Source organism: Exophiala oligosperma (genome assembly GCF_000835515.1).
Source record: "Exophiala oligosperma strain CBS 72588 unplaced genomic scaffold supercont1.3, whole genome shotgun sequence".
NCBI lineage: Eukaryota > Fungi > Ascomycota > Eurotiomycetes > Chaetothyriales > Herpotrichiellaceae > Exophiala > Exophiala oligosperma.
The window spans coordinates 379,124-392,541 of NW_015622820.1; the positions used below are offsets into that span (position 1 = coordinate 379,124).

A 13,418-nucleotide genomic window follows, 5' to 3' on the forward strand; every position below is an offset into this window, starting at 1 on the left:
GGAGTACGTACGGAGTAAAGTGCCGATTCCTTGTAAAAAAGATGCGTGTTTATTGTAGTGTATGAGGGGAAACAGCAACTCTCGGTTCAATATTCAAATGTCCAGTAGAAACCTTCAAGAGTACATTGATCTCCTTCACTTCTGGGCTTTTGATGATTTCTTTGCTTTGCCTTTTTGAAAACACGTCTGATCTCTTTTGACTTTAAATACCTCATCACAAGACATTTACCTCTCTTTAGCCCGATATCCGGGTCAAATACTCCCTCTCCAGACCATCTCCGAGGCTTCTTATTGACCATTGTTGGCAACAAACACCTACAAAGTTGGACAAATTGAGCCAGAGTATTCTCAATTTACTTCACATCCTCTCTTCTTAAATAAGCAGCATCTCATTCTCACCTCCGCCATGGCAGCTCCAGTCCTCCCCAATTCCGCCGGACCACAGACATTCCGCGTCCTCGTCCTCCCAGGCGATCATGTCGGGCCCGAAGTCATGAAGGAAGCCATCCGAGTTCTGGACGTCGTGGAAGCCTCGTCGCAAGGTCGAGTCAAGTTTCAATACAATTGGCAGATTTGCGGTGGTTGCAGTATCGACAAGCACGGCACTCCCATCACCGACGAAGTATTAAGGATTGCAAAGGAAGAGAGTGATGCGGTACTCTTTGGTTCAGCAGGTGGTCCAGAATGGTAAGTTGACTGCGGCGTCTCTCCCCCCCCCCCCCCCCCCAAAAGGCATACCAACTCTTGTCATCGTCGCTAACTCCGAGCCTTCTTTCTTCTCCTTTGGTCAAATCCAGGGGCACGAAACCACCCAACCCTGAAGCGGGTCTCCTTCGTCTCCGACAACACCTCGACGCTTTCGCCAACATCCGCCCTTGCACATTCTACTCACGCAGCTTGGTCGACCAGTCTCCACTGAAACGGTCCATCGCCGAGGGGACCAATTTCATCGTGCTCCGCGAGAACTGCAGCGGCGCCTACTTTGGACCAAAAGTCGAAGAACCGGACATGGCCAGCGATTCTTGGACCTACCGCCGGGACGAGATCGAACGGTGTGCCCGTGTGGCCGCGGCTCTGGCGACGACCATGGGTCGTGACGGCAAGGGCAACGGAGGACCCGCCGTGGTCTGGTCCAGCGACAAGGCCAACGTGCTCGCCTCGGGGCGACTGTGGCGCCGGGTCACGACCGACGTCTTTGCCAAGGAATTCCCGCACGTCGACCTCAAGCACCAACTCGCCGACAGCCTGAGCATGCTCATGGTCAAGAACCCCCGCATGTTCAACGGGGTCATCCACACCGACAACACCTTCGGGGACATGCTGTCGGACCAGGCCGGTGGGGTGGTCGGCACCTTGGGGGTCCTCCCCAGCGCGAGCCTCTGTGGGATCCCCGACGGCCGGTCGCGGTGTCACGGCATCTACGAGCCCGTCCACGGTTCCGCCCCGGACATCGCGGGAAAGGGGATCGTCAACCCGACCGCCCAGATCCTCAGTGCCGCCATGATGCTGAGGTACTCTTTCGGCCTGCAGGCCGAGGCCACCGCCATCGAGGCGGCCGTCGAAAAGATCCTCGACTCCAGGGACATCGGTGGACTCGAAATCAGGACCGGTGACCTCGGTGGGAAGGCGACGACCACCGAAATGGGTGACGCCGTCTGTCGAGTTCTCGCGGAGATTCTAAAGGGTAACAGCACCGGAGTGGCAAAGGAGAACAACGACTCCGCCACTGAAAACCACATGGTGTCTCCAGTTCACGAGACTCACCAATCTCAAAACAAACCTTGGGAAAAGTTACTCAAAAAGGAACGTGTCCCTACCGGACCAAACGAGAGTATTGCACTTTGATCTTTTTTTTAAAGTCTGCACACACAAGAGAAAATTCGGTAGTGAGTGCCTGGCACTCCAACAATTCCGAGACACCATTTAAACAGTAACAGAAGATCCCTTGCCATATCCGTTCGAGTACGGCGAATGCAGAAAAGAAAATTGCAAACGAAGAATGACCAAGTTCATTCATGGAGTAATCATGACTTTCTTATCATTTACCTGCCCATTACATACTCGTAAAAAGTTTTGCCCAAGGTGTTGGCGTGCTCTCGTCCCACGGACAATAATGATGTAAATCGCCGCTCAACGCCGCGCTGACCCGGTCCTATCTGCTACCACTGTACCTCATCACATCACAATGCAATCTCGGTCCCGGCCTTGCATGTTTGCAGCAGGCCTTGATGGTCCAGCACCTACACCCTGCTGAGACATGTACCCGCCCGGCATACGCTGCTGCTGCTGCTGTGGTGGGTAATACGAACTCGTTTCGTTGTACGCACTCAACCTCCGACCCGGTTGTCTCCTGCCACCCATCACCGGTGCATTCGGCCCGGGTGGATGCGGCTGCTCCAGACTTGGGCCTGAAGTATTACTGATTGTCCCCGAAAGCTGTGTGCTCGAATTGAAAGGGCTGGGCTCTGCTGCAGGATGAAGTGGACTACCGACTGGAGGGATATACGGACGTCCCTTGGCAGCTTCGTCGTATGTAGGTGGCGGAGCCTCGTCTGCCGAATCAATCGGTCGATTGACGCCTGGATTTGCGGCACGGGCATTGCGTGGTGGGATTGCTGGCCGCACCTCTGGCTGCGACCTTAGTGGTATCGGAATATTACCTGTCGACCGGCGGGGAGCGCTGTCACTGCCGTGGCCATTGTTGTTGCCGCTATGCCCGCTGTTGTTGTTAGTGGAAGTCGCGGGAGTACTTCTACGACGATTTCTATCGGCTCGCTGCCTCTGTTCCTCCTCCTCCTGTAGCTGTAGTGCCATGGCAAAGTCGGCATCGTGCTGTTCTTGTTGTTCTTGTGGTGACAGCGGAGCTGCAGATCCTGGGTCGCCTGCTGGTAACAACTGAGAGGTTCGTCGTGAAGCTGGATGCCTTCGAGAATCATCCACTCCATCACTATGGCTGACAGGCATGAAATCACCCGAAAAGAATTCGTTGTGTGTGCCCGCTATGTCAACAAGGCTCTCCCAGATGACCTCGTCACGATCCGCATATCCGGCATCGGTGATCAACGTGAATAGGAGACCACTCTCAGGATGCTTGTAGATCGTGCTGAAGTGGTCATTCCGAAACATGATAGCAAAGCTTCCTAAAGGTATTGAACTTTGGACCGCCTTTAAGCCTGTCGGCGTCAACTGTGTCGGATAAGTATGTAGGAAGTTTTTGATCGCATTGATATCTTCCCACATGTTCTGTTCTGTTGGCGTCAAGCCCTCTCTCGTGAGCTTATACTCTAGTTCTTCCTCACCGAATTGTAAGGCTTGGGCGTCCTCATAGGTTTGTGCTGATCGGGAGAACGCTTTGTGTGCGTCCGAACTAGGTTCTGGAAGCCAGCCATGGACAAGAGGAACGGAAAAGGCGCCATAAAGCTTCATGTCGGTGGTCGACTCGAATGTCCCTAGTCTAGACCGTGCTTGATCTTCTTGAGGCACGCTAGGCATGGAGTCATCGAGATCCAGTAGACTTGGGAGTGGTGCTGATGATGGAACGAACCTCGGGTTTGCATTCATACCGGTGCGTAGTCGCATCAAGAAGCTGTTCAACTCATCCACGTCTGGGAGGTTCGCTCCAACGTTTTCGTACCCTCGAGATAGCAGCTCGTCCATGAGTGTCTCGATAATGAGGCCCAGTGTTACTTGCTCCCGTGACCGAAGTGCTTCATCCAGAACCGCTTGTGATTCATTCGGCGCTCCCAAAATCAGAGCGTTGACCAAGGCAAGTAGCGGGCATGGTCCGTTCTTGTTCTGCGTCAACATTGAAGATCTCCGCAACCTGCGAGAACTAACATCAAACCAGTTGAAGTGCTTGATCTGATATGTCTCATTCCTCTGTTCGATCATCTTTGCGACCTCTTCTTCCGAGGGGGCCGTCATACGTATGCTCGGTCGCGGAGCTTTTGACGGGGGAGGACCGTCAGGTGGATCGTAATATTCTGTGTCCGAACGCTGAGACGGTCGTGTCGGCAGAGAAGGCCCAGTCTCATCGTCCTCCTCTAGTAAAGAAGGCTCGTCATGAGTGACTTGGTTAGTGGTCGCAGCGTTCGGCAAGGTCTCTAATTCGTCCTTGAGGGACACGACTCCGATATTTTGGTGACCACGGTCTAGTAAGTCATCATTGTAGCTCGAGACTTGTTTCTGTGACGGCGCGAAAGGGATTGGTGACGCTGCCGAGGGAACCAGATTGTGATGAGCTGCCCACGGGTTTTCTATATGATTTGACTCGGATGAAACTGGAATCAGAGGGGGCTGTGAACTAAAGGGAGAGAAGGACTCTGTAGGTGGAGGTGGTGGTGGAGGAGGAGGAGCCTGTGGCATGGGAGGTTGTAGACTCGGCATGTCATCCTGCCGTTTCACAGCTGGTAATTCTGGTCCAGTGAGACCATTGTTGAGCGGCCGGGCTGCGCCTATATTACCAATGCTGAGGTCCTGGAATTGATTCATGAAGGGCCCAGTTTCTCCTCTGTCAGGAGACTTGCCTTTGTCCTCTTGAGGACCGCCATTCTCAGCCGACTGAGAATATGACGGCCGCCTAAATGGATTGTTAGAAGCAAATGCTGTGTCTGCTTCGAGAGCAGGCGATGTTGGACCTGGACCAGGACTCAGACCACCAGCGACTGGTTTCCTCCTTATCCCTGGAGATTTCTCTGCAGCCTCCACATTAATCCATGGGTCGTGACTTCTCTCGATATCTGGAACTGATGCTCCAGGCCTTTCAGGACTCTTGTTCCCTCCATCTTCTTCATCTGACTCTTCCCAGAAGCCCTTCGACCGGTCGCTGTCTAGTGACGACCTCGGTGTATCTCCTTGAGACTGCCCTGCTCTTAGAATGTTTGGAATATTTGCTAATGAATTCTGTCCTGCCGGGGTTTGGCTGTCATCCTGCGTCCGGGCACCACCTGGCTTCAGAATATCTGGCAATGGTCGGTCTGCCCTTAACTGATGCGTAGAGACATTCGACCAAGGGTTGTGTGAATCCTGGAATCCGCGCTGTCGGTCTCGCGGAGATCTCGTGACGGGAGGGAGTTCTGTCGAATCGGGGATTAGGCTGGGTTGCATAGAGACGTCGTCAGAAGAGAAATTAGGCTGTGGTAGAGAGCCTGTGGGGTATGGCAAGGGTGTCTTGTGCATAACCATGATGTCGTGAGTAGAGGATCACTGTTGGGACGCAGTGTGCTGTTCAGCTCCCAAGACAATCAAAGACCGGATTGTGTGTTGGCTGCCTGCGATTCACTGTGCATGATATCTGGAGAGTTGTTTGTACAAAACAATCAAGGGCGCCTGAGAATACATCAGTCTTTCCAGCTAGATAGGTAGGAAGGCTGGATGGCGAAGTCTCTCATACAGGTAGACATTCAATTGAAGACCAGAATAGTCATGAGAAGTGATGGGAAGCCGTCGTCCGCGTAAGCGTTTGTTTAACGGTTCATCTGTGTGTCTGTACGGATACTTGGGTTGATCAATAGCGCCTGCAGATCGAGTGACGTAGGGCGTGCCTGAGCGCAGGGTCCACGAGTCCAATAATAGGCACGGATACGAATACTCTGCTTGTACACCGTCTGCCCTTAATATGCTGTAAGGCAGATGCCTAGCTACATGGTACCAAGGGTATACTTATCACTGAAGTAACCCCCGAATTACCGTCTGAGGCTGTGTACAGCCTACAGATCAGGCATCACAATTGATCATTGCCCACTCACGAGAGAGGTAGATAAAGTACCCTGAGGTAGAATGGGAAAGAATACGCATACTGTATTTGGCCAGAGCCTTCTGCTAAGTACCTCTTTGCCCTGTACACCTTGAATCCTCAATGTCCTTTACTATTGCCACAGATGAAAGGTCCCGTAGGAACTCATCGTATCTCGATGCTGTTCAAACCCAAGCAATATCCGAGCATAAAAGATCCCATTCCTGCGCCTCCCATGCGGAGCAGACTACAATTCTACATAGGTGATACAAATGTGAGTATAAAATCAAACATTAGTGGAGTAATATAGGACAATTGCAACAATTCGAACAAATTTCCACTTCATGGTCAACGTCTCTCATCACGTCTCGGATCTCCTCCTTGGCTGAGGCCTCTGAAGTGGCCAGCAGCTCCTGGGTGGAGGACGTGTGAAGGTTGAGGTTGGTGGACATGATGATGCATCTGGTGCGGTGGAGGCTGGCCGGTACCCTGTGTTTGATTTGGTGGTGGTGGTCCCTGATGCTGGTGTTGATGCTGATGTTGGTGCGGGTGTTGGTGTTGGTGAGGGTGCTGGGACTGGTGTGGTAAGCCATGCGGATGGCTAAGAGGCGCTGAACTTGCGTACGGAGATTGTCCATGTGTGTGTGAGTGAGGTGGTGTAAAAGTTCGAGGGATTTCTCGCTGCCCAAAGGCGATATGATTCTGGTTTGCTGCCGTGCCTAGTTGATTCTGACGAGAAACCATTGTCGGTGGATGGTGCTCAACTATGTATGGATCTCGCCGGAGCAAGTGTTGCTGCTGTTGTTCTCTCTCACGTTCACGGTCGCGTTGGACAAAATCTATCTCCCGCTGTCGCTGCATCTGTCTCTCGTGTTCTCGGTGTTGCTGTTGATGTTGCTGCTGCTCTTGCTGCTTCTGCTGGGCGAGATGCTGCTGAATGGTAAGTCGAGGTTGATTGTAATCCAGTGACGATTGAGCACGGTGATGCAGAGTCGGCACAGGTGTTGTGCTTGCCGACGGGGGATGGCTCGGTGGTGCCTGTTGTTGATTGATTTGGCCAGGTGCTGGCCCTGCGGCATAACCCATCGACCCGCCTCGTGTGTGAGACCCGCCCGAGGCAGAGCGATACGGAGGCACTCCACCCGGTCCTAATTGTTGAGGTGGGGGCGAAGGAGCATGTGGTATTTGACCCATACCACTTAACAACGTTCGCCGATGATCGAGACCGCCACGGTCCATTGCCCGAGGGGTTTCCGCGCGCAACGGGTTGAGAGAGGAGCCGTTGGCAGTCTGTGAGACTGGAGGCACTACAGAATACGGACTTGGCACAGGAGACTGATGGTGTATCCGTTGTTGTTCATTAGGAGTGCTTTGGTTCCTTGGATCAAACCGAGCCATCCAGGGATCGTTGGGATCTTTAGCGGGTGTCGCTGAAAAGCCAGCTGGGTATTCTTGAGGGGCTGGTTGACCAGATGCTGCTTGGAATCCTCCACCCAAGCCATACAAGCCTCTACCACTTCCACCTCTTACCGCCGTGTCGTCCTCGGAGAGGGTTTGATTACGCGATTGCTGCACAGGGGGCTGGTGCACAGAGCCTGGTGTGATCTGAGGAGACATGATTGCTTGTCGCTTGGGAGGTTCCAAAGAAGGCCGTTTGGGAGGCGGATCAGCTGGATCGTCATTGAGGAGACCAAACAAATTGGACCGCTTGGCAGGCGGCTTTGGTGCTTCTGCGACTGGGGGAGGGCGCGTAGATTGAGGAATCTCAGACCTTGGTGGTTGGGGCACTGCAGGAATCACCGTAGTAGGTGCTGGAGATATTGTTGCGCTTGCACTGTAGATTGGACGTTGTATCTCAGCTCGACGTAGTGATGCAAGGTCTTGCGCATGCTCCAAAGAGGCTGCACTGGGAATAGTCAAGCTGGTATTCCGGCTATGAGCTGGCCGAAAGGCAGATTGTTTGTCGTATTTGTCGGCCTGAGAACTAGGAGCTCGGGAAATGGGCATCCCTGAAATCTGTAGCTGGGCTTGCTGAGCGATGACATCTCTTTCTCTGTGGCTGAGCATCTCTTGCGTCAGTGTGGGCGTCGAAGAGGTGTGATTGATATTAGATCGAGGTACGTCAGAGACCGAGTGCTGTGGAAGTAATTGAGGTGAACGTTCGTCAAGGGCCAGGCGCACGTTTTGGCGAGTTGGCTGAAACCCGAACGATTCTTCCTGGAAAATTCCTGTTCTAGGGCCATGCAGTGGCTTTTGTCCGTACAAGTTGCTGCGATCATTGGATAATCTAGAGTGCTCCATGCTTTTCGCAGAACTCGACCCAGTCACGGTTTCACGAACCAAGTCTTGTACCACTGTTCGGGGCTTGGAAATTGTCTCACCACATACACTTCGCTCGACCGTGCTGCGTGGAAATTCCTCAAATACTCCGGGCTTAATGGAAGGGGCAGTGGCATCTGCATCGACTACCACCTGCTCCACCTGAGGAGTAAGTCGAGAAATCGATGGCGCCGTTGGTAGAGGGTCGTAGCGGCGTTTCGCGGGGGCGATGGGGCTGGGGGGCTGGTCTGGTATCTTGCCTTCTAATCGAGCTTGATCGCCCATTTGAGCAAACCTGTCGAATTCATTCCTGGGATCGCTGAGCTGGCGTACAAAGTAGTTCTTGATCTATAGCAGGTCAGTAATTGAAGGTAGCGCCAGGAGTATGACATACCATGGTCTGACTCTTCGTCTTCATGAAGTCTGCAATCGCGGCAAAATCACGACCGTAGTACTTGAGTAATTCCGGGAATTTGTGTTGCTCAGGAACCGACCAATAGCTTGTATGAGATGCCGTTGCAGAGTTTGTAATGGCCTGAGCTGCAAGCGACGGGTCCATTGTTGGGTACGGAGGTAACGACATATCAATGGGACGTTGGGCCTGTTCGAGAGACGGGAGATCACTCCTAATGGGAATGTTCTCAGTTCGTACAAGGGTTCGGCCTCGTTCAGCCTTTCCCGTAGAGGCAGGCTTATCAAGCGATGCTTCTTGCTGCTGCAAAAGGAGGGCCTGTTGCTCTGCTTGAATCTGAGCCTTTGTGCGGCGGACCTTAGTAGCAGTCCCAGCCTTGCGACCTCGGGTAGATTTCGCTGTCGATGGCTCCGCACTTCCATCTTTCAGGGCGCCAGTGAGCTTCTTCGACTGAGGTGCCGGCGTCGAAGAGTCAGCTTCGCTGGCAGCATCACCAAAGGTAGGAGCAGCGGCTCGTCTTGGTCTGCCACTGTCAGTGACGGCCACTGGTGCTGGATCTCCGTCCTCTCCATAAACGAGTTCAGACATTAGCGCCGTCGATCGTGGCTTGGTTGCAGCCGCCCTCCCCCTCTTTCGTCTGGGCTGAGCACGTCGCCAGAGGTCCTTATAGCGAGTCTGAATCTTGGTCAAATAGTAGTGAATGATACAATCCTGATATGTCCTGCCAGGGATCGACTCGGCGATCTTGCCCCATTTCTTGGGATTCAAGCAATATGCCTGAATGAATAGATCTTGCTCCTCTTCAGTAAAGTCATCTTCTGGAGGTATATAGGCGAAGATGTCCAGCGCCAAGTCGAATGGGACCCTGCGATTAGTGTCTTTAAAAATCATCAACTCCACGTCCGCAGGCTTCAGCATTGGAGGCACCACGGCTTCAAGATCAAAGTTGGGTAAAGAACTGGAGGCAGCTTCACGTTCTCGTCTCTCCTCTTCCTCCCTGAGAGACTGTTGTGACATCAAAATAGCAGCTTGCAAGTCTGCCTCGGTAGTATTCCTAGCCCCTCGAGTCCGTTCGTGTGTCAAAGACGGAGTAACTGAAGGTGCAGCAGACGGTGCGGGAGATGCAGGGGCTGGACTGGATTGCAGCTCGCGCCTCTCGTGATCTAGTGACATGACCTCATGTTTCCATACAGGATACCGTCGTCTGAACTCTGCGTGCATGTCTTCAAGGTCGCTTCTCCAATCCCAGGCACTGCGTTCAAATTCTTGCTGGAGGAGGGTGGCGACCGCTTCATGTTCGACCTCGTTGTCAGAATCTTCGAAAACTAATCTTTCCGGCCCATCGAGCTTACGATAAGGCAATTCCTCGATGGGTGGAGTAGGAATGGGGTTGACAGGGGGCTGTCTGAGAGGTCTTCCCTTTGGATGAGATAACTCTTGTGCCTCGCCCTCGTCTCCACCATCTTCCAATAGCTTATTGTCAACATCTTGCGAGCCTCGATCGGGAGAGGGTAGGCCTGTGGGAAGCGTCACTACAGTTGTGGGCTCTTCTTTAGTGACCGGGACAGGCCCAATGGGTCGCCCAGAGCTGTCTTGCAGGGCCATCTCGAGGAATTGCAATCGGACAAGTAAAGACACAATATATGGGTCTTCGAATGTGGAAGGAGGTTTTCTTAACTCAAGCAACTCCATTTCTTTCTTGTGCCTCTCCTCAGATTCTGCAAAGTAGTCCTCGTCGAAAGAATCATCTTCCACCTCGTCTTCATCCTCACTAGAGGCTGGAGTTGACATTTCTGTGTCTTCTGACTCTTCGATAGATCGCTTGAGCTGGGACACTAAGGTTTTGCTTTCTGGAACTCTTGGGCTTGTTGACATTGCCTTGGGTCCCACGGGAATCGAACTGGGACTATCATAATGAGACTCATGTAGTGACCGGCTGTTCTCGGGAGGGCTGTGAAAGGCGGAAGTTTGTCTTGAGCCCGCGGGCGTGAATGTCTGTCGATCCCGAATGTCTGGCGCATGCGGTTTGTTCAAGGCGTTCATAATGGATGGCTTCGACTTATAATCTGGTGACATCCATGTGTTCGAACCATTCGATGGAAGTGGGCGGGTTGTATCTCGGTCAGGCCGTGGAGCGTTCAACCCTGGACCAGGCAACGGTCGGGACAATTCACGTTCATGGCGTGAGGACCCAGACACGATCCCAGCTAGCGGCCGAGATGTTTCCCGGTCGAGTCGTGGCCCAGTTGGGATCACCACAGACCTCGCGTCGAAGGCTGTTGACTTCGTAGCTTCCCTTGGTGCATTCGGTGGCTGGACAGAAGGTGCAGGTTCCGTCGATGTCATTCGTTGCTTGTAGAGAGGCGCATTCCCAAGTCTTGGACCTGATGGCACGTTGGGTGGCATCTGGCGATCTGCAGCAGGGGCAGTTGGAGGTTTTTGCTCGTGGACCGCCTCTTCTTTCTTGGGAGGTACCTCGATAGGAGTGTGTGTTTTGGGAGTCTGAGACGCTCGAGCAGAGCGTTGCCAGGCTTCCTGAGGTTGCGTTGTCTTCGCGACCGGGGTATTAGTGGGCATGGATGTCCTGGTAGCCTTCGGACCGCTAGGCGGCTGGAAATTGGGCGAAGTAGTAGGAATGGATTCAGTCCTGAGAGCTTGGGGCCGTAGCGGGGCGGGCTTCTCGATCGGGGACGTAGTAGCAGGAGGAATAGAAGGAGGAGGTCCATAGTCAAGCCCACCTGCTGTGGCTGGTTGCGGCGTGCCGTTGGGAGGATCACGGCGTGTGTTTTCAGTGCGGGATCCAAAGTAGTCTGTCTGTTCTCCCTCACGTCGCCCATCGCGCAGTGCGCCAGTAGGAGTCGCCGGGACGCTGGATCGCTTGCCATTGTCAAATTCTGGCTTGGTTGGCCGATCAGGAATGGCACTCGAGGGAGGCTTTGCGATGATGCCAGCATCGGACGTAGAAGTTTTCGCGGGGGATAGCTCTCTGGGCCGTAGATCAAGGTCGCGGTCACGAGCTCTGCCGTCTCGCTCTCTGCTTCGATCATAGTGTCGTCGCTCGCCCCGGTCCGCCTCAGAGACGGGAGCGCGACCGCGATCGAAATCGCGGTCGCGCTCTCTCCAACTCTCTCTTGATCGACTTCTTGGTGGAAACAGATCTCGCTCCCGCTCGCCAACGAAGGAAGTTCTACCTCTCGTCCGGTCCCAGTCTCCCCTACCTCTACCCCTGCCCAAGCCTCCACGTGTTGCGGGAGGGTAGTAGGACGAGGCAGTATCCGATGATCTGCCAAAAGTGGATGGGAGAGATTCCCGGGAGTCCCGACGCCCGCGAAGAGGCGAAGCAGAGCGATCTCTGCCTACGTAAGGCCTCGCATCCCTTCCTCGATCCGCGGCGCCAAATTCACGATCACGCCGAGGCCAGTCCAGCCGGTCATCTTCGCGCGCTCGGTACGACTGCGGGCCTGGGCGACTCTCACGATCTCGCTCGCGTTCTCTCTCTCGGTCCCTGTCACGGTCTCTATCCCAGGTCTCTCCTGCACGAGCAGGAAAGCCACCGCGTCCACGGCCAGCAGGAGCGAACCCGGAAAACCCACCACCCCGAAAATCGGCTTTGGGTCCACGGGGAGGCAGTCGATCAGATGGAAGTGGTGCAGGGTCGGCCTGTCCTCGATAAGAAGAGCCTAACGAGCCATACGTGGCTGATGGGCGTCGATCGTACCGTGGAGGAGAGCGGTCTCTAGCGGGAGGAGGATATCGTGAAGACATGTGATGAGATTAGGTAATGCAACATCACGTGGTTGCGGGTGGAACTGGGCGTGGTCCAGGCGGAGTGGGGAGGAGCCGAATTCGTGGATGATTGATGATTTGACACACTGGGCTCTTCTGTGTGATGCCACACAAAATACGCTCCAAGTCGATGACGGGGACGGAGAAGGAGAGGAGGCTAGTGTTTCGTCCTTGGTCGCTTTGCACGCCAAAGAATGACCAAACAGCCACACCCACTTGCCCAGCTGACCTGCAGCTTATCGTTCCACGCCGCGATCTCGAAATGAGACCCGGCGCCTTTAGCGGGCAATGGCTCGTCTACAACTGGATTGCCGAGAGTTCTCCTGCAAGAAGGTCAAAGTGAGTGAAATTGTGGTTTTTCAACACGTCGTCGAGGGGTGCGCGTTGCCGGAGGTCGACAGTCAATATTTTGATTCGATTGTGTACGATCAGTTCTGTGATGTTCTTTCGATTGCGCGATCAGCCGGCGCGTGGACTTGTAACCAATGCTGATCAAAGTCAAGAACACGCTTTTCGTAGGGAAAGAGAACCTTGTCCCAAAGTGAGGGCTGGTGCCTGGAGTTAATTCGCGCCTGGGGTGGACAAGTGATGCTGTAGACACGTGAGGACCACAGAAATGATGCGCGCGCAAAATAAATAGGTGTTGGGATACCGTGGAACGAATTCTTAAAGAAAACGATAAAAGTGACCAGGAGGAAGAAGAAGAGAGAGGGTCAGGCAGCCGAAAATGGCGCTTACACTTCGAAGAACAAGGTACGTGGTGCCGCTGCTGATCCGCCGTACTCGTACTGTATCTTGGTGCACAGATTCACTTGACACAGAGATTGGCCCAATTATTGACAGCGGGGTGGCAGGACCCTGGGATGGGATGACTTTGACATACACAAGACTAGTACTCGTTCGATTAAGTAATTGCCTGTGAAAACGTCCATCGTGACGTTCAAGGTCTCGCAGCAGTACTCATCTACTCCGTACTGTACCAAGGCCTCGTCTTCGTAAGGGCAATTCAAGCAGTCACGTGATCAAGCCTACCCACAATCATCAGACGCTCTCTTACCTAAAGCACCGCTGGGAGGAAAACAAGGCCCGGCAAGCCCGAATTCAATTTTTCCATATCCGTACCAGATATAACAATTTAAGAACCCGTCCATACTCCCTTGCTGCGCC

General features: G+C 53.6%; 3 protein-coding genes across 3 annotated transcripts; 1 reads left to right on the forward strand and 2 right to left on the reverse strand.

The window, feature by feature from the left end:
* The first annotated feature begins 135 nt into the window (after positions 1–135).
* On the forward strand, positions 136–2,109 carry PV06_02980 (3-isopropylmalate dehydrogenase). Its single transcript, XM_016403729.1, has 2 exons — positions 136–687; positions 798–2,109. Exons 1-2 carry the CDS (start codon positions 407–409, stop codon positions 1,843–1,845), a joined length of 1,329 nt encoding a protein of 442 aa, XP_016264734.1. The 5' UTR covers positions 136–406; the 3' UTR covers positions 1,846–2,109.
* Positions 2,009–5,470, reverse strand: PV06_02981 (uncharacterized protein). The gene has a single exon (XM_016403730.1). The coding sequence runs from the start codon at positions 5,182–5,184 to the stop codon at positions 2,176–2,178; it is 3,009 nt and encodes a 1,002-aa protein (XP_016264735.1). The 5' UTR covers positions 5,185–5,470; the 3' UTR covers positions 2,009–2,175.
* A 246-nt stretch (positions 5,471–5,716) lies between these two features.
* On the reverse strand, positions 5,717–12,936 carry PV06_02982 (uncharacterized protein). The gene is made up of 2 exons (XM_016403731.1): positions 8,448–12,936; positions 5,717–8,401 (listed from the first exon to the last, which is right to left on the reverse strand). The coding sequence occupies exons 1-2, from the start codon at positions 12,228–12,230 to the stop codon at positions 6,083–6,085; spliced, it is 6,102 nt and encodes a 2,033-aa protein (XP_016264736.1). The 5' UTR covers positions 12,231–12,936; the 3' UTR covers positions 5,717–6,082.
* Between the last annotated feature and the right edge of the window lie 482 nt (positions 12,937–13,418).

Bases quoted from the DNA above. Each gene is read 5' to 3' on its own strand.
- PV06_02980 (XM_016403729.1), top strand. From the start codon at position 407: ATGGCAGCTCCAGTCCTCCCCAATTCCGCCGGACCACAGACATTCCGC. The intron at 688-797 runs GTAAGTTGACTG...GGTCAAATCCAG, and splicing joins TCAGCAGGTGGTCCAGAATG to GGGCACGAAACCACCCAACC.
- PV06_02981 (XM_016403730.1), bottom strand. From the start codon at position 5,184: ATGGTTATGCACAAGACACCCTTGCCATACCCCACAGGCTCTCTACCA.
- PV06_02982 (XM_016403731.1), bottom strand. From the start codon at position 12,230: ATGTCTTCACGATATCCTCCTCCCGCTAGAGACCGCTCTCCTCCACGG. The intron at 8,402-8,447 runs GTATGTCATACT...GACCTGCTATAG, and splicing joins AGACGAAGAGTCAGACCATG to ATCAAGAACTACTTTGTACG.